At 35.4% G+C, this 20,568-nt stretch overlaps 1 protein-coding gene across 2 annotated transcripts in view; it reads right to left on the bottom strand.

The window, feature by feature from the left end:
• PIK3C2G (phosphatidylinositol-4-phosphate 3-kinase catalytic subunit type 2 gamma) overlaps window positions 1-20,568 on the bottom strand; it is a 419,361-nt gene that overhangs the window by 80,377 nt on the left and 318,416 nt on the right. For both annotated transcript variants that reach the window (XM_064377719.1, XM_064377720.1), the window contains 3 exons: window positions 17,205-17,314; window positions 2,021-2,210; window positions 1,424-1,545 (listed from right to left, as the gene is read on the bottom strand). In XM_064377719.1, the coding sequence (XP_064233789.1) occupies window positions 1,424-1,545; window positions 2,021-2,210; window positions 17,205-17,314 (422 nt within the window). The remainder of the gene's footprint in view (window positions 1-1,423; window positions 1,546-2,020; window positions 2,211-17,204; window positions 17,315-20,568) is intronic.

The raw sequence follows: 20,568 nt of genomic DNA, 5'->3' as shown, positions 1-20,568 counted from the left end.
AAACTGAAAAGAGGCCTATTGTGATAGATTATTTGTAATTTTAAAGTTTTACAAGCTATACTGATATGTACTGAAGAGGTACAGTGTAGAACAGAGACATTTTTGAAACCGAAAAAGGATGGCTATTAAATAAATATTCACTTATTCTTCTCGATAATTAATTACTAAGATATCATGGCAAACATTGATGTTGAATGTGGTATTTGCAGCCCAATGTTGAAGTTTTTTTGCCTGTGTCTCTTTTTTTCAGTTATTCTATCAGATTTTTTTGATAATTCTAAAACTTGATGGTACTTCTAAAAGTTTCCAGAATAACCTTACCTCCCTCTCAGTCTCTTGAGTATACTCTTAATTTCTTGACTTCCTGATGCTTAAAGCATCTGCATTTTAAAAATCCCTCTTACATATGCCAGTACAGATTTTTTTTCATGAATGTAAACTACTCAGTTTTTAATATTATACAATATCTCCCCATGGACTGATAACTTTCCTTATATTTATATTTTGGAAGGTGACTAAATTTGAAAGCCAAGTAAAAATTCGCATGTATAAAGTATGCCAGGTAAAGTATGAACAATTACATCATCAAAGGACCGTTTACTTAACAAAATCTCACTGTAGATAAAACAATATTTGATTAACCTAAATGCAATATCATAATTTCTGGAAAGCTCACATTTTTAAAATCAAGGTATACCTTTTTTAACAGATTGAAGTCTATAATCAAAAATTTGACTGGTTAAAGTGATGAATTTTAGAAGAGTTATTTGAACAACAGTTATTTTTATGATATTTTTAGTTTGCTTATGTTTAATATTTTTCCATTATAAATGAAAATAATGATTTTCAAGATGGCTTCAAAATGAACAGAATAACAAATTAAATTTAGATAATGCAAGTTAATTTAAAAGTTAAAAATTAATGGCAACAAAATGAGTTAGTACTATACTAATTGATATGAATACATTTACTATTTTTTGGTATAGAAACTAAAATATATATATAGACTTTTTATTGCAGTTATTTGTTGAAAAAATAAACATATTAAACATATCCAAATTTGTTCTGCAATTTCAATTTCAATTGCATTTTTATAGAAAATAACTAAGAGGATTAAATTTAAAAACAGGCAAATAAGACCATTTTATCAATAATCGAAGAAAAACTAAGTAGCTTTTGAAATTGTCTGTCTACAAAATCAATGCCTGGAAGTAAACAGAAAATTGCAAACCTTGTTCTGTTTTATGAGACAAAAGATTCTTCACTCTGAGAGCAATTCAGACTCTCTGCTGGGATAGATTCAATGGCATTGGAGTCAGAATACTGTGTTGCTCACAAATAGAAAATCCCATAACCATAATTTTTCTTTTTTGCTCAAGGACAAATACTGAAGGCAAAACAATGTAAAAGGACATTGCCTTACTCTGGGAGAGTCAGTGATGCAAACTGCTTCTGAAGTTGGCTGTGAAGTTTTAAAAACTGGTCAAATGATTTTTCTGTCAGGCTTGTTTCATTGTTGCTGTGTGTCACCTGGATCAGATACAGCTGCAGAAAATAAATAGACAGAAATCAAAAGATGGTCTGTGATACATTCTGAAAGTTGATTTTATGTAAACCAAACACAGGAAGAAACTTTCTGTAAAACATTATCATAAAAGCTAAGAGATGCACTTTGTAAAGGCAAAATTACCTATAAACAATATCTAAGACTATCATAATCATATGTGCTAGGAACAAATTGGCTAATTTTTGCTGTTCTTGTGAACGTTTTAATTAGTTCTTGATTTACACTCTACCACAGGACAGGAATTGTTCTCTTCAGTGGTTCTCTACTAATAGCTCTTGTTGTTATGATTTTTCCTGGGAACATCCTCTTAATGACAGTTCTGCTTAAATTGTACCTAATTTTTCATTTGCATTGTAAAAAAAATTATAAGAAATGCTGTGTCGCAGAGTGAAGGAAAGTCTGAGATGAAGTCAAATGATAAACTTAAGACAAAATAACAGACTTTAAACTTACATTACTGGATTTCTTGCTGAACCCTAAAATTGTTGCTCTTTGAATCGACCTAGTTGTACTCAGCAAACAGGATTCCTGGGGAAAAGTCTGCGAAGTAGATTTGGCAGGGCTTGTGGCTGACATTTGTGCAAGTGTGTGAATCAAGTTATTCAATTTAACAGGGAAACACTCCAGACTTTCCTTTATTTTCCTAGAGAAATGTAAAAGAAAAGATAGTGAGTAACATTCCTCTGCATTTACTCATTTCATTTACTATCTGTTTACCTGTGTTGGTCAGTTGTGGGGGGAAAAAGCCAAGAACCATGTAGGTCTATTTGGAGCCCAACTATTAAATGTTATTTGTATAGACTTCAAGTTCACATCTGGAGTTGTTAGCAAATAAATATGCAAAAAGTCTTGTGATGAAATATAAACTATAATTGCTATATTGTATGATGACATTTTAATAAGATTTAATATTTTGTTGTTTATTTGGGGGGATTTTTAAAAAATTTAATTCTAGCTTATAATTATTTAAAATATTTACAAAATTCCAGAAGTTAAATCTACCAAGTAACATATATTCAAAGAAGCCTGGTAGCTATTCCCATACTTTCTATCCTATTCTTTCCCTTCCCTTATATTTAAACGGTTTTAACACTATGGCTCAACTTTCATTGTTCAACTTTTAATTTAAATTTTATTTTTATATATATTTATATTTCTCTATCTTTAAAAAAGTAGCATACTTAAGTACTATATTTAACAGGCAAGTAGTTTATATAAAATATATTTTTCAATCTGTGATTTGTTTTCCTTTGTTTTTGGTGTTTTTATTTTTGTTGTTTCTGCTTTTTAAAGGTTTTTTTGTATTTAAGGAAGTTTGCATTCTAATAGTATAAATATCCTTCTATAATTTCCTTTACCTCTTCTTTTTTTATTTTTCATTCATTCTCTATTGAGAACAATATTGAAATTAACTAAAAGCTTCTTTTTATACTGTTTTTCCCTTTTCTCCAGTATCTGATTTGCAATTTTACTCTTTTAATCTCAGTTAATACCATAAAGCAAACAGTATGCTTATTCTACTTTTAATTTGTGCTTCCTAGCCCCCATTTCCATTTTCTTTTTCAGAGATAAGGTCTTGCTCTGTTGCCCAGGCTGGAGTATAATGGTGAGATAGGCTCTGAATCTCAGGCTCAAAGGATCCTCCCTCCTCAGCTTCCTGAGTAGCTAGGATTACAGGCATGTATGTGCCAGTATTCCTGTCCAAACCCACCTCCATTTTTTATTGACCTATAATTGTATAGTACGATTGAACTATATTGTATAGTATGTCCACTAAACACATTTTTTGGTTTCTCTTACAACCTTCCCTTAATTATAAACTCTCCAACAGTTCTTATGCCATGTCTCTATAGTCACTTTATCTGAAACGCATTCTCCACTCACTTCTTCAAGAAGCGGTCAAGGAAATTAAGTTTCTGAGTTCTTGTAAGCTGACAACAGTTGGTCTGTGGCCTTTATACTTGAAAGTTAGTTTGCCTGGATATAACATCATTGGCTCATGTTTTCTTTTTTGAGTGCCAAAAAGATGTTATATTTTCTTCTGGAATAAAAGATTACTATTCAAAACTCTGATGACATAGTATTATTTCCCATATACGTGAGTTAGTCTTCCTGCCTAGATGCTTACAGGAAGTTTCTCTTTCCACAAAGTTCAGTAGTTTTTCTAAAACATGTTTCCATATTGGTTTTTCTGGGTAATATTTTTGAAAATGCAAGTACTCTTTCAATATGTAATTTCAAATCCTTTCACTTTTCAAAAATTTTTTTCTTATAGTGTTAGTATTTGTTAAAATATTGAATATACTATTTAGTTTTGATACAGTTTTATATATTATTTGTTTTTCTTTTTTCAGGGACTACTATTATGTGTATGTTTGATCTTCTTTGCCTTTCTTTATTTCTTTTTTATTTTAAAAGTTCTCTCTGTTTTTACCTTCTTTCTTGAGGCACTGTGTGTTGTGTTGTGTTTGTTCATTCCCATGTCTCTTCTAGCTTATTGTTTTTAAAATCATGTTTTATGTCTAATACTTTCTTGGGATCAATCACTTCCCTTCTGAGGTTTCCTAATTGTGGTCTATGTCGTTCCTTCATATATTTATCATTTTCTTAATTTATTTTATCTCAATTAAATATAAGGATACAATTTATCCTTTTGGTGGGCATGTCTTTCTGGCCCACTTTTTTTGTAAGGATATTATTTTGCTTCTTATTTCTCTTTTTCTTGTTATAATTCTATATGTTCTATATGACATTCAATCAATCATGGTCATTTTTCTTTTTTCTTTTCTTTTCTTTTTTTTTTTTTTTTTTTTTTTTTTGAGATGGAGTCTTGCTCTGTTGCCCAGGCTGGAGTACAGTGGTGCCATCTCAGTAAACTGCTACCTCCACCTCCCGGGTTCAAGCGATTCTTTCCCTCAGCCTCCCTAGTGGCTGGGATTACAGGCACCCCCAACATGGCTGGCTAATTTTGCATTTTTAGTAGAGATGGGGTTTCACTATCTTGACCAGGCTGGTCTTGAACTCCTGACCTTGTGATCCACCCTCCTCGGCCTCCCAAAGTGCTGGGATTATTGGCGTGAGGTACCACGCCCAGCCCATGGTCATTTTTCTTGTTCATTTTTATATAAAATGAACTTTCAGAAAGGAGAAGAGGATTTTTTAGGGTCTGGGGCTTCCTTTTCTGTTGCTGTCACATAGTGACTAAAAACACATGATTTTGGCCAGGTGCAGTGGCTCATGTTTGTAATCCCAGCACTTTGGGAAGCCAAGGAGGGTGGGTTACCTGAGGTCAGGAGTTTGAGACCAGCCTGGACAACATGGTAAAACCCCCTACTCTACTAAAAATACAAAAATTTAGTGAGGTGTGGCGGCAGATGACTGTAATCCCAGCTACTTGGGAGGCTGAGGCAGTAGAATCACTTGAACTGAGGAGGTGGAGGTTGCAGTTAGCCAAGATTGTGCTATTGCACTCTCACCCTTGCCTGTGAAATCGAGTGTGCAAAAAGCACTTCCAGTTTCAACTGCTTTTCTCAAATTAGCCTGCTCAACTTCCTACAAGTACCTGTTGGCTGTTTCAGAGTACTACTCTGAGGTCAGCCAGAGTACATGTGGTTTCGCTTAGCTTCCTCCTATCCAAATGCTCGTACCACACAAATCTTGTAACTTAATGGTTTTTCTCCACCTGCTTTTATTGTACGGTTCTTGGGTATACCTTGTTACCTAGTTTTGTCATAAATGTTGTCCGAGCTTTTGGATTTTGCTATCCTAGTTGATCTGCTTGTTTTATGTAAGAGATTTAGGGACATTTAAAAACTTGGCATTTTGGCATGTATAATTCACATAACACAGGAAAATATAAAGTAAAATGGAAAATACAAAATATAAAGTAAAAAGTTTCCCTTTTTCTTTTCTCCATGGGACGCCAGTGGTACACCCCAGAAATAACCACTGTAAGTAATTTAACATCACTCTTTTTTGAACTTTTTCTATATATTTGTGCAAACACACAGACATGCAAACACATAGACACACACATTATCCTTACTACTCTTACATGCCAGGTACTATTCTAGTGATGGGATTTAGCAATGAACAAAAGAGACAGAAGATTTTGCTCCTTTAGAGTTTGTATAATGTAAAATTCTGATAATAATTAATCAAATAAAAATATAGAATTTGATAAAGTAATAGAAAATAGGCAGACGAATGATGGGGGTAGGTAATAGTATTACAATTTTAAATAGGATGTCCACTGAGAAGTGCTCATCTTACTGAAAAGATGAGCTGAGTGATTTGACAAAGACCTTAACTTGCCATGAAAGTAGGCCAGGGGAATTTCGGATAAAATGCATTTTAGGCAGAAGCAACAGCTAGTCCACAAGTTCAGAGATAGAGCTCAGACTAGAGGGTTTAATGAGCAGCAAAAGGACGGCAGTGTGGCTGATGCAAAGTGAGAAGAGAAAGAAGGGAATCAAAGACCTAAAAGGACAATTGCATAAGAACTTTGACTTTGTGTGAGATGTGAGTTAGAGAAAAATCAGAATTGTATGAAATGTGGCAATTTTTTTTAACTTAATATTTTACAGGGAAAAATTAATAGTACCTGGTACATAGTAAGTGATCCAAAATATTTGTTGAATGAACAATCTTTCTAATTCAGAATACAGCATTAAATCAATGTTTACCGTTAAGCATAATGTTTTCTGTAGGTTTTTAGCTATATGTTAATGACATTCTTTTTTATATTTTTCTAAATGAGTAGTTCCACATTTTATTAACTACATTTTCTGTATCTGTTTAGGTGATCATATATTTTCTTTTTAAGTTTTAAAGTACTGAGTCTTAAATGTTTACTTTGTAACCACTTATTTGACTGAATTCTTGTTATTCTGATTTGTTTGTGTGTGTATGTTAATTCTCTGGGATTGTATTTATTATTGTATTATTCAATTGAAAAAAATAACTACATACCAAAGCTTAATTATAGAGCTTTATTATCAATATAGAAGATACTATCTTTTCCCCACCATTAATGAGAATGCTTATAATTTTTCACTTTTGAAAGTATGATGCTTATCTAAGCTTGCATCTATTCTGAGTGTACTAAAATTTTCCAGGAGGAATGGATGTTGAATGTAATCCAGTATGACTTTTCTGGGTTGGCATCTATCAAAGTGATCATGCTAATCTGCCTTGTCCTCAATGGTAAAAATGTGCTTCAATTATGTTTAATAATTTTCCCTTGAATTTCATAAAAATTCAAGGCCATTTATCTTGTTCTGGTCTTAAACTTTTTTGAAAAAACTTCAAATTATGTCACTATCATACATCAATTTAGGTCAAAACTTGCAAAGAAAGTTAAAATATGACTCTGATCCCATTATTCATCTCTACAGTGTTCACCATTTCTAAAGATGTTGTTTGCACTTATGAATTTATGAGTACACAGTACAGTACAAAACATTAATTTATTTCTTCATCAGCACTTTAAAGACATGAGGATAATAATAGTAGGAGTATAATACTAATCATGATTTATGAAACCCTACCATTAATTCGTCGAACATTGATCCAACAAATATTTACTGAACACATTTTATGTACAGGATTGGAAAGCTTTAGGGTGATAGCATGTACTCACTTCTCATGAAGATATCAGTTTTAAGTTTTATGAATTATAAATGTTAAATTTTGACAAACTCACCCTCACAAAATCTCAACTATGCCCATACCTTATTCTTACACTGCCCAACAGTTAGGATGTAAGAAGGCTGAAGATGAAGGATGAGACTTTATGGCAAGCCCATAGTTTGCGAGCAGACTTTCACTCAAATCCATCTCCTATCTCTCAGATGTCAGACTTAACCGGTTAGGCAAAACAGTGCTGTTAACTATGACTGGACTTGAGACTGGGGCCCTGAGTGTAGTAAATTTCAGGCCTCTGTGAGGATCTGATTTATCCAAGTAATAGCTCCCTGGTTTATTTTGTTTAGTGGCAGTATTAGCAGGATTATGCTTTGGATTATCCTTATATTACAGGAATAAAGCAGCAGCTGGGAGGATTTTAGCTCTTAAGTTTCCCAAGGGAAGCCTCCAAACAGTCTTGATAAACACTTTTAACCCTCCCTTGCTAGGCACTGTTCTATGTGCTGGGACTTAGAGGTGAACAAGAGAAACCAGATTGCTGCCCTCAGGAAGTATATATCCCTTGGCAGGTACTACACTAAATGCTTCATGTTAATCTTTTTATTCTTAGAGAAGAGAAGCCAAATTATTTCAGCAATAGATAAGAAAATGACCAGGAGAAGCTAAATGCATACCAAAAGGTGACATAGCCTAAGAAGTAGTAACTGAAGAATTCTACTCATGTTTATCTGATTCCTAAGTCTTTGCTCTCACTGTGGATTTTAAAAAGTGAACAATAATTCAGTTTTGTCGTTCAGAGAAAAAAGGCCAATAACTTGTGGAATTATCAGGTGAAACAAAGGTACTAAGACAATGATCCTTTAATATTTACATAGAAATAACCCTTATGTAAAAAAAACAGTAGTTCTGCACTGAATTTGTAATCTCTGAAATATATGACCAGTGCTTTCTCTGGTCATGAAAATGAAGTATGCTATCAGATAATTCCTATTTGCTATAAACTTATAATGCACTAAGTATTCAAACATATATTTTTTGATTTCTATGCACTTTTATTATTAAAAATTTTAAATTGCACACATAGAAAAAAGAGCACATGATGATTTTGGTATCACATGTATGTAATGTGTATGTAGATATGTGACTCCAAAATTTAAAGTTTATGTTCTAATCCTTTAAACAAAATAAGATACTGAAGCAGGATCTATCATGTTAATCCTTGGGGCTTTGATAGCATGGTACGCCAATTTGAGAAACATAGCTATAAGCATGTAGATGTTTTTTCTTACAATGGTCTTTAATCTGAAGACACTAAAGTTAAAGAACATTTATATTTATCTGACATAATCAAGACATTAAGAGTTCCATATGCAGGCCGGGCAAGGTGGCTCATGCCTGTAATCCCAGTACTTTGGGAGGCTGAGATGGGTGGATCATGAGGTCAAGAGATCGAGACCACCCTGGCCAACATGGTGAAACCCAGTCTCTACTAAAAATCCAAAAATTAGCTGGGCGTGGTGGCATGTGACTGAAATCCCAGCTTCTGTAATCCCAACTACTCTGGAGGCTGAGGAGGAGAAGTGCTTGAACCCTGGAGGCAGAGGTTACAGTGAGCCAAGAGATCATGTCACTGCACTCTAAACTGGCAATAGAGTGAGACTCCATCTCAAAAAAAAAAAAAGAGTTCCATATGCAGGACTTTTTTCCATATGATTTGGCACAGTTGTGTCCTGGGAAGAGCACTCATTATGCAAGGAATAAACTTCGTTCTAATCTGTATTACTAGGTCTACCCATGATCTCAAGAAAGTCACTGTCGAACAATTTCAGGAGATACAACTGTTGCATCTATAAAATGTAGTTGATGACTAATGCCAGTGATCTCAAGAAAGTCATTGTTGAATGACTTCAGGAGACTCAATTGTTGTATCCATAAAACATGATTGATTACTAAACCATGCTATTTTCCAGGATCGTAGTTAGGATCAAATGAGAAACTAGGAAATGTCTTTGGAAATGAAATAGTATTATGCAAATATTATTCCAGAAAATGTACTAGCAATAAGTAAAGAAATAAATGCATATGAGTTTAAGAGGTATCAAACTCTACAAAGAGGGACACAAGGAAAAATGAATGTACAAATTTGTTGTTCAAAGGAAACTGACTTGTGGTACTCTCTTGAACTCCTACAAGAGAGATATTAGGTAAGGATTAGAACAAGCAGCAGCTCTAGAGTTTATTTCCTTATTTTCTTTCTTGCCCCATCCCTTTCTCCAGCTTTACAGTTTAGATGTTGGTGTAAAGACTTTAACAAACTTAAAGGTCTTTGTTGTTTTCCAAGTAGAAGTTTCAAGTCTTCAGAATTCATGCTACAAGTTCAGCTAGTCTTACGTAAATGTCATCACAGGCACCAAACTGCATACAAACAAGAATTTCAGGCTCTGTGCACTTCACTGGGAGTGGATCATTCTTTTACCTTTTTAGATAGATGCCTTATATAATTGACCAAATCTGAACAAATTGAATCAAGGAACCAGGAAGGGTTGATGGGCTAATCTTACTATGAATAAAGTGATATGCCAGTGAAATAATATTCTAGTTTTCAATTCCCACTCCCAAAGCCATCTTATTTTATTAATGATATTAAAATGAAGTTGTATGCAAAGCAAAAAAATAAAACTTAACATGCAACAGTAAAGAAAAATCAGTAGTGATAAATGGTGCTATAATTAAGGTTATAAAAATCTTTAAAATGTGAAAAATATATTTTAATATAGTAAATGATTGTAGCCTAGTTGCTTGTTACATCACTGGTATATAGTAATTGTATGCAATGCATAGGGTCAGAAATACCAACGGGGGTTAACAGATACACAGCGCTGTTGTGCATAAAACAGCTGTTGGGAAACAGCGCCATCTGGACTATTCATCTTGTTTCACTAATGATTTTTGGTACTCTTGGTGGGTACATTAAACTTTTCAAATGCTTTTAACCTTTAGACTGATAGTCTCCTGAAGAATTTAAGATATCTTTTTTCAAAGCTTAATAGCTAAGGTGTATCCTGACTTGGAATTTAGGCAATTTAGGTAAATTATCAGTTTAATTTATATAATTCAAAAACAGCATTTCACCTACTGCAGAAATTTAGACCAGCAACCACGCTATCAAACATCATAATGAGTGTGACTGGGCCATGCAACTGAGGAAGTACAGATGTTATAAGTGATTATATCTGCAGTTAAAAATAGTTTATAAAGTTAATTTAGTTCAGGTTTCTTATTATAATTAAAAATAATGGGAAACTTTCACAATGAAAGGAGAAATTCTACTTGTTTTAATTTACATTTCCCTTTGAATTTGCTTTCTTATTTAGGAAAAGCTGGACTTCTTGATTGTTATTTTCTCTTGGTTCTGTGTCCCCATCTCCCCTTGGTAGTGTTTATTTCTGTAGGTATCAATTGTTAAGTTAAGACAGTGGAAATCACTGGCTCTTATTTGTGGAATTACAACCACAATTTGCAAAGTAGTAAAAAAAATTAAGAAAATTTAACGATAAAAGAACCCAAGGATTTGCATCTCTGTCCCATGTGCTATTTCTTAATTTTTAAGAGAAACAAGATCATTGAACTATGTTTTGAGACATTCAAGCATAAAGAGTCTTGTCTCATACCCTAGCCATGAGAAATAAATGAGGACTGAGGGGAACAAAGAATTTCTGGAACTGAGTCTGCACACCCTCAGTGGTGCAGGCACTCTGTCTCCTGTGTCTGTGATGTGGAGGCCAGGTACACTCTCTGGATGCCATCCACATTTCCAACAGCTTCAGCGTTGTACTTGCTGGACCGTCACTGTGCCTGGTCTGCCTAATGGCCCCTCCTCAAACTTCTCTCAAAGCTCAAAGTTCACAGAAGAAACTCTAGGCTATTTTTCTGTGAAGGGGTGCCTATGATAGGAATAAGGGTGGGCAACAGAATTCAGTGTGGCTTCACATGAAGGAACTTGTCCAATAAGGAAGAAGACAGCTAGTTAAGTCAAAGGGTTTGTGTCTCTCTGAAATTTACACTGGGAAAATCGGGCAACGGGCAGGGAAAAGCAGAATATGCTAAACAGAGGTAAACAGAGTAGAAGGCCTGTGTGTTTCCATTAGAAACTAGCCAGGCCCTGTTGGTTTCTGGGGTTTGTTAGCTTACAGTTTGACTCCATGTATAGCCTTTAATCTAAGGCTACCAGACAGAATTCTTTTGCTGTCAAAATAGCTAATTAACGCAAACAATTTGTTTTTCTGTTTTGGTTTGGTTTTTGTGTTTTTGATGTGGGGTTTTGCTTTGCTTCAAGCTGGCTTCAGTTTTAGCTGAAAAGCAGATCATATACTTACTAAATGAGAATTTATAGGGCAGGCCAAGTGGAATATCTGAGCATACATGAAAAATGTCCTCTCACGCTCTTGGACGAGAAAACGGATGGAATGAAAAGCACTATCTGTATGTGGGAGGGGAGGTAGGCAGGGAAGTTTATGCTTAATGATCCCAGTCTGGTCTGTGAAATAGGTTAGCTCTTTATAAGGACAGCTAACCCAAGGTTTGAGAGTGATTGAAATTTCTGAAATAACCCTTTTGGACAGCATTTTAATGGATGGCTGCCTTTGTTGCCTAGCAGTGGGCTCTGCAGAGATATTACATGAGAGTATCAATTTGCAGGGGACTGAGTCATGATACTTTCTTGATTCTGTTCAATAGCACTCAGCTGTAAGGGGAGTGGAAGAGAGTGAAGGAAACAGAGAGTACTTGATGATGATGTAAAAAGCTTTTGTGGCCAGCAAACCAATTTTACTTTCCATTTTCCCTTTAAATACTATTAATTATAAAGATTTTTTAATGCCACACAGTGTGTAGCATCCTCTGAAACTGTTAGGATCAGCTCTTGACCTAGAATGGATATGTCAAGGAGTAAGGTAAAATCTTGGGTTGTTCATAAATAAAGTACATCCTTTGAGAGGCAGGAAAAAGCTGTTTATTGCTTTCCAGTCTCAAATATGATCAAGAGGGGCAGCCTCTTAGTGCTAATATTGTAGTTAGGACCAGGGCGCTTAAAGTAGCTATGCATGTTACGTCTCAGATGGCTTAGTCTTTGCTCGTGATCCCAATCTGTGAGCCTGGTGGAGAAGTGAGAGAGAATTTTCTTGTCTTGCTTTTGTCTGTAACACAGTAGTTGTATCACAATAAACAGTAGCATAAAACACTTTTAGCCTATCAGAACAAAGAAATAAAAAGAACAAGGAGTTTAAATATAGAAGGACTCATATGATATGTGTATAACATACTTTTATCTATTCATCTATCTATCCATGAATTAATGCCACTCATTGAAGCACCAAGACACCAATGATGGATCCATCACAAAACTTTCTTTTTTTTTGGTGAATTATGTGCAATTCGGTCTGCACTTAATCTCCTTAAGTTTTAAAATTCATGTGATGTCAGAGAACATAGCACAAGATAACGATATTATTTACACAAAGTAAACAAGTCTACATAATTTTTAAGTTATTTGAATCCTGAGTATCATGTTATTTGGAATTGCATTAAAGTCGTTTTTAATTATTCCAGGCTACTTTTCACAAATTCACTGTATTCATTGTTTAAGGATTTCCAAAAGACGTAATACATAAATTGTTTCAGAAATTTATAATATATAAATGATAGATCTTAGGAAACATTTCTGAATGGTAGAGAGTTACAGTTACAATCAATGGAGGCTACTGGCCCCTCTGTAAGAGATTGTTCATAGCTAAATGGGATGTGTGATAAAAAAAAGATCCTCAGTACTTAATGTATGTATACTGAGTAAGAAACAGAGAGAAATTGAACAGCTAGGCTATTTGCACATTAAATCATATGTAAAACTAAACGTATGTAATTGAGACTTTAAGATTAAGAAAATATGACTGAGATGGGCTCCTGGAAGTTAGGGGATAATAAGCCTCATGGGATATTTCTGTGACAAAAAAAAATAAAAGTAGGGAGAGGCGCAAGGCATTGTGGAATGGGCCGCAAAAGGAAAAGGAAGAAAGGTGACTTCCAGGGAGTCAGCAGCCAAGTTACCCTTCAGGGATCTCCCAAGGCTGCAAAGCAGACCTGGAACCAAACACCCAGGGGATTCCTGCTGGTGGCATAGAGATAATAGTTTCAGGAAGGAGCTTCTGCTCTCAGCTGATGCTTGAGGTATACTGGATAAGAGGATTAGTGCCTGACAAAGGGTGAAGAATATATCTTTGTCAAACTTCAGCCAATGCAGGCTCTGAAAAACCTTGAGAAGACTACGGTCTGAATTATGAGGCAGCACATTCCTGAGAGGCCACATATGGAAGAGGTGATTTTCAGCATAGAGAATGCTCTCTAGTAAATTATTTAACTTCCCTGGGGTCTCAATTACTAGTATAAAAATGTAGATAAATACTCATAGGATTGTTATGACAATTAAATACACTACTGTAAGAAAAGCACTTAGAACAGGGCTTGACACACAAGAAGCACTGCATTAAGTTGTAGTTATTACTATATGCCTTTTATATACTTGATATTTGATGTTTAAATTATATTTTCTGTTAAATAGGGCTTGTTTCACATTCAGATATTCTTAGAAGTGGGGATACTTTCCCTGCTTACTTGGAAGAAATTGATGTAACTGATCAATATATTAATTAAAGTGATATACAAGACAGTAGGTAATTCAGTAATAAATTAAGGACAGCACAAAAGATGGCATGTTCTGGAGAATTAGAGAAGAAAAGATTAGTGAGTACTGGAATGATCAGAGAAGGTTTCATGGATGAGGTACTAGCTGTCCAGAATATCAAGGGATGGGTGGGCTTAAAAGTTAGATCAGACTCTTCATGTAGTCCAGAAATTTTATGATTCCATTGGAGCATTTCTAGTGAGGCTAGCAATGCGAATGAAGCAGACAAAGCAGGAATGAATCTACATTGAGAGAATGGCCTACCCAGAAAAGGATTCATGTGGAATAATGGAGGGAGGGGGCAGGCAGTTAGATAAATCTTGACAAAGACAATCAGATTATAAAGTTTTAGGAAGTAAGAGATAGGAGATGGCACACCAAGGAAAAGTATTGAACTGAGAAATAATGTGTCCTAGGTTACATAATTTGATGCCTTTTAAGGTTTCAATGGAGAACAAGTTCTTTATCCCAAAGTAGTAGAAAGAAGTTTAATTAACAAAACATAACATTGGTAAGTGGGAAGACTGGCCTGGCAGATGTATGCAGGCAGGATCACAGGGTCTGGCTTACTACCATGAGGTTCTGGCTTCAGATCTACTTCCCACATTAGTTCATGTCCTCTTGAACGGGAAGGGGAGATGAGTCACCATAGGCAAGGTCACTCATATCCAAGATCATGCTCTTTACAGATCTGGGTGTGTCCCATGAAGTAGAGGGATTAGGAAGAGATGGAATTCTGGCAGATGAATAAAGCCTATTTACATTTTTCTTTTGGCCAGGGCCTGAAAGAATTTTGTTCATCCTAATAAATATACGGCTTTTCCTTTTTCAGGAGGAACTAATAGTAAGCTACAGCACTATAATTGTTCTGCCCAAACAGTGACATATCTTGAACACGCCCTGCAGCCCGACTTTGTGTTCTCTACCTTCCCTAGCTCTCTTCATGCTCCTCCTCTGCCTTCCCATCCAGTCCCACTGACGTGTCAATCATTGTGTCTGCCATGCTGCAGCCATTTTAAAGAAAAGAATACCACTCAGATCTTCTTCTGAAGGGATACCCTGACGGGGCTATTTTTGGTACTATGCAAACCCAGTTGCATGGGATGGAGTTTTGTAATTGGATTAAATAGCCAGAGGGAAAGGAGTAAGTTCCTGCTGATGTGGTCCCTGGAGCCGCCTTCAATTCTGAAGGACCTTCCAGGCTCAGCGACAGCTGCCCTTCTGCTCTTTCTCAGGTTTTCCCTGCGTTTTCTCATGCAAGACACCCATCCCCATTAGTTGAGATAACTGTAGAGTTCCCCATCCTTGAAATAAAGAATCTAAAATACCTCCCCAAGTCTTCAAGTTAGTGTCACTGGCCACAGTCAAACATCAATTACTTGTGATTTTGTGAGTAGATGTAAATAAATGCTTCTTTCATAGGTCACTGTACTATTAAAGGGCATTTTTTAAGACTAAGACAAACCTGCTGGACTCCCCTAAGAAATCTCTAACAAACTAGATACAGGAAGGTAGGTTTTTATTTATTTTTAATTTTTATTATTTTTGTTTGCAGCAACTCTTCTTGGAGTTCCATAATCACATCATATAATTTCCAATATTGAGTAATGGAAAAACCCAAGACTAGAGGGACCAGAAGACCTGGGCCCTAGTTCTAGCACTGTTTCTTGCTACTTCTACTAATCATGGGCAAGACAATAATCTGGATCTGTTTTCTCATTTGAATGTCTACTATCAGAATAAATAAACTCTGAGGTCTCTTCCAGCTGTACTATTTTGTGATTCGGTCACATTGCTTCTTTTCAACAACAAGGGCAGCCTACCCATTGAAGTTCATGAAACAGAAATCCCTGAGCCAAGCGAAATTCCTTAAGTGTGTAAGACATCCCCTGAAGCCACACTGCCACCATTGGAATGGGAAGCAATTTTTTGCTGTATATTCTGGAAGGGGGAGGGAAAAAGTAAAACTTGGAAGAGGTTTTATTATAATCATTATTTTCTTTAAAGCATAAATTCCACTTAAAATAATATAATCCCTGTTTATAAATTTCCAGTGGAAAATGTGAGAACAATTAAGAGTTAGACTCAAGATCATAATTAAGAGGTTGCAAGAAAGAAAGAATGTAGTTTTTCTCTACTATTTGTAGGAAAATAATTACTGCTAACATTTATTGAGCACATAAAATTTGCCAGGAATTATATATCCATTTAAAAAGAAAAATTCAAAAAGATCTTATAAAATGCACTGCCCTCTTGATCATGATTAGAGGTATAAGGCCGGTTGCCTCGCTGGGAGCCGAATGGTCACGCCCTTCTCTCTCCGCGCCTGAAAACTATGTCACCATTCTGAGCACATTACTCAGCATTTGCCCTCTCCATGCACGATCCCCGTACCCATTTCCACATTCCAATCTCAGCCCTGCACCCGCCGAAATTTTGAAAAAGCCTGCCAAAGACTTACCCTATGGCAGCTTGCCCCGTACGTCCTCGACCAGCCCCTCGTCCTTACCCAGTCCTTTCATATCCAGTAAAACTGCCTCCTCTTTGTTTCCCTGCAGTCGATCAGCTACCTCCACTCCCTATAAAACCCCACGTCCCAAGAAGAGAAGCGCGACTTCTCCGGCCCCTCCTGTCGGACCGCAGAACCTCGCCCAGGAGCCGATTAAATTCCTTTATTCCAATAACTGGCCTCAGTTGCCTCATTCGAACCTCGCTTGCTTCATTCAAACCTTACAAGAGGTCTAATTGATATTTATCATATTCTGCCTAGGCTCTTACCTTGATATACACTAGTGTTTTGCTAGGCTTGTTTAACAAAAAATAGATTAAAAGTAGAAGAGAGTCACAAGTCTTTGACCAAATATCCCAATATTTGTATTGTCGTATAGATGAAAGTAGTGAGTACATATCTCATCATAAATCTCTTTTTCCAAATTGTTTTTCTGGACATAGTTCAAGTAGAACAACCAATTTATTTTTGTCAGCTCTTGCTCTTTTCAATGACCTCTTACTGAGCAATCTGTTAGATGAAGAGGCTGGTTAGCAAACAATGGTATGCTGCAGAAACTCAGACTAGGGCCTTCTGCTAGACATTCACGTTGCTTCCTTTCTGCTCTTTGGAAAAGGGAACACAAGCTTGTTCTAGAAACAACAGCTTCATACCAATGACTGGTCAACCTGAAATCATCTCCAATGTGGAACGTGTGTCTGTGTACATTCATGCACACATGCCCACACATTCATAGCTGATCTTACTTGGTAAAATGACTTGTTGCTTCCAGGTCTGTGTCTTGCGGACGAAGATTATTATATACATATTTCAGGTCTTGGATTCCATTTAGCTCAGGCAGTCCTGCATACAGCATCTTAACCACAACAAGAACAAACAAAGCAAAAAAGAAGACAGAATAAATGCAGATAAAATCAAGCTTACTTGATTAATTCTACTCAGAGACATCTAAACCCAAGTTTGCACAGCATGTCTTTCAGTGTATACACATGAAAGCATCTAAGTTCATGCTTTTTAACCTCTCCTATTAAGTAGTAGAGACAACAACAATAACATCTACAATAAAAGAACCACTGTGATTGGTAAAATTCTTGTAGATCCATAATTCAGTTTTATTCTCATCATAAACCAGTAAAGTAAGCATGATAATATTATCTCCATGTGAGAATTTGTGGACCCACCATTTAAAATCTATGTGATTTTGAAAACGTTCCTTAACCTCTTTGAGTCTTTATTTTCTCATTTTTAAATAGATCCAAAATGAGAAAGAGCTCTATGTATTACAAAATATTACACAGAAATTATAAAATAATACCCATTGTAAAGAAGAAAACCTTAATCTCCAGAAAATTGTAAGTGATATGTCTAGGTCAAATGATGTGTAAACATAGAGTATAAAACTCACCCCTCTGGTTCTTAATCCTTTTTCTTTTATGACTCCCTGACTCTCACTATAAGAATACAATTTTCCCCACATAAATGGTGAATGTATTTACTAAGGCAATAAATAATTAAGGATAAATTGTATACGGTATTTTTCTGCTAATTTTCAGGAAGATATTTTGTTTGTATTACAGTGTAGACTGAAGGAATTATGATCTTTTTAGTTGTAGACAATTTTTTTTGAGAAAATAATAGAATTTTCTAAACTAAATTTGAACTTTGCAAAAAAAGAACACTGTTATCAGTACCTCTATGACTAATATAATAAATTATTTACTGCTCTGGAATAAAGGCCCTCTTATAATAAGAAGTTAATAATAATACTGTTGATCTTTAAAACAAAGGGTAAAGTGAGGATATTGTTTTGGAAGATGGGTGAAATTGTGATTAACTTGATAAAGTTCAAATGAGAAAAAGAATGGTTTAAAAACTATTCTTGTTTTCCACCATCCCCACCCAGGCTGAGGAAGCAGCATATATAGGAAAAGCGAGACGTACAAAGGAAAGCAAGATGTCTTAATGTGGCTGCAGAAGGAAATACAGGCTGGCCTTCTGGAACTGAGTATTACGTGGATGAGTAGCAAGAGATGGGGATGAAAAGGCAAGTAGGGGAGGGGGAGGAAAAGTTTTTTTTTTTTAAAAAAAGAAAAGGTAAGTAGGGTAAGACATTCTGGCAACATTAAGGATTTTGTACTCTATCCTAAAGTACAGAAAAAAAAAAAAAAAGAGAAAGCTCTTTAAGTGTTTTAACATGAGAGTAAGAGATTTAATTGTATTTTGAAAGCTTATTGTGGTTACATATGGAAAATGGACTAAAATGAGGCCCAATAAGAGGCTAGATTAGGAGACTGGTTAGGAATTAAGATCAGTCATTGGATTTTAAATAAATGTAGACAGTAGAATTGAGAAAACTGGGAGATAGATTGGACATATTGAGAGGGCTGCGAGGGACCCAAAGCACGCGCTGTAATACAGATTTGGCCGTCATTAGCATATAAATGATCATTGAAACCAAGTAGATGGATGAGGGACTCCTGGAGAGTTGTCAACTGTCTCTCCTCCTGGATGATCTATTAGCATCTTAAACTCATGATATCTAAATTAGAGCAAATTCTCTTCTGACATAAACTTTTCCTTCTTTTTCTGTTTCATTTACACTGCCACCACTGCTCAACTAACAAGAGACTCTTATCTTCTTTGATTCTCTCCTTTTCCTGGTTCCTATGATCAATCACTTAATTCTATTAAAATCACTCCTCAGCAGTCTCTTGTATTCACTCCCCATTTTCATTGTTATTATCATTGTCCTAATTCAGCCCTTCATCTTCATTTGTCTAGATGTCTGGAATAACTTTTTTCTTGTTTTCCAATCCTTTCTCCTTAATTATATAACCTCTGTTATCTGCCTAAGATCCAAGCTAGATGATGGTACTTCTTCATTATAAGCATACAAACTTCTAGTTCTCAAAGGTTTAGGTACTAAAGTCTAAAATTCTCATTTTGATCTTTTATAATCACACTGTAACCTATCACTCCAACCTCATCTTCTACAGAGATTTCCATCTATAGCACAGACTGGGGACACTTGATTAACTTTCATTTCCTACACGTCATGCTCATACTCATTAAACCTCCACACATACATTTTTCTCTCAGCCAGAATTGCTTTTTCTCTCTTTCCTTGTCTACTGAAATTCTTTTTCAAGGCTCAGCTTAAACACATCTGCCTCCTCGAAGCATCACTGATCTCTTGATGAGATTTAATGACTGCTTTTTTGTACAATCATATCTTGGTTCTACTTCTTTCACAGTACTTACTGCTTCCTAGCTTTTATTGTATTTTGTTCTTATGTATGTTTGTCATGTTAGATCTTAAGTTCTTTCAGAACAGGAACCGGGTTTGTATTTAATGTTGAATTGTATACACTGCCCAGCATGGTGCTTTGTAAATAGCTAGATTTTAATAAATGTCTGGAATAATGAATGCATGAATAAATGAATTAAAAAATACCTGATTCAGTCTACAGTAACCAAAAGAGCATGATACTGGTACAAAAATAGGCACTTTGGAACAAAATAGCCCAGAAATAAGGCCACACAATTATGATCATCTGATCTTTGACTAAGCTTACAAAAACAAGCAGTGGGAAAAGAACTCTCTATTCAATAAATGATGCGTTGGGATAACTGGCTAGTCTTATGCAGAGAATGAAGCTGGATCCCTTCCTTACACCATGTACAAAAATCAACTCAAAATGGATTAAAGACTTAAATGTAAAACCCAAAATTATAAAAACCTGGAAGACAACTTAGGCAATACCATCTTAGACATAGGAATAGGCAAAGATTTCATGAGAAAGACACCAAAAGCAATTGCAATGAGAGCAAAAATTGGCAAGTGGGATCTAATTAAACTTAAGAGCTTCTGCACAGCAAAAGAAACTATCAACAGGGTAAACATACAACCTACAGAACGAGAGAAAATATATGCAAACTATGCATCTGACAAAGGTCTAATATCCAGCATCTATAAGAAACTTAAACAAATTTACAACTGAAAAACAAAAAAAACCATTAAAAAGTGGGCAAAGGACATGAACAGACACTTCACAAAAGAAGACATACATGTGGCCAACAAGCACATGAAAAAAAGCTCAATATCACTGA

This window comes from Aotus nancymaae, unplaced genomic scaffold (genome assembly GCF_030222135.1).
Source record: "Aotus nancymaae isolate 86718 unplaced genomic scaffold, 86718_ANA_hifiasm-v0.15.2.pri h1tg000016l, whole genome shotgun sequence".
NCBI lineage: Eukaryota > Metazoa > Chordata > Mammalia > Primates > Aotidae > Aotus > Aotus nancymaae.
The sequence above is the reverse complement of the archived record's forward strand: the minus strand, read 5'-3'. Positions and strand labels throughout refer to the sequence as shown.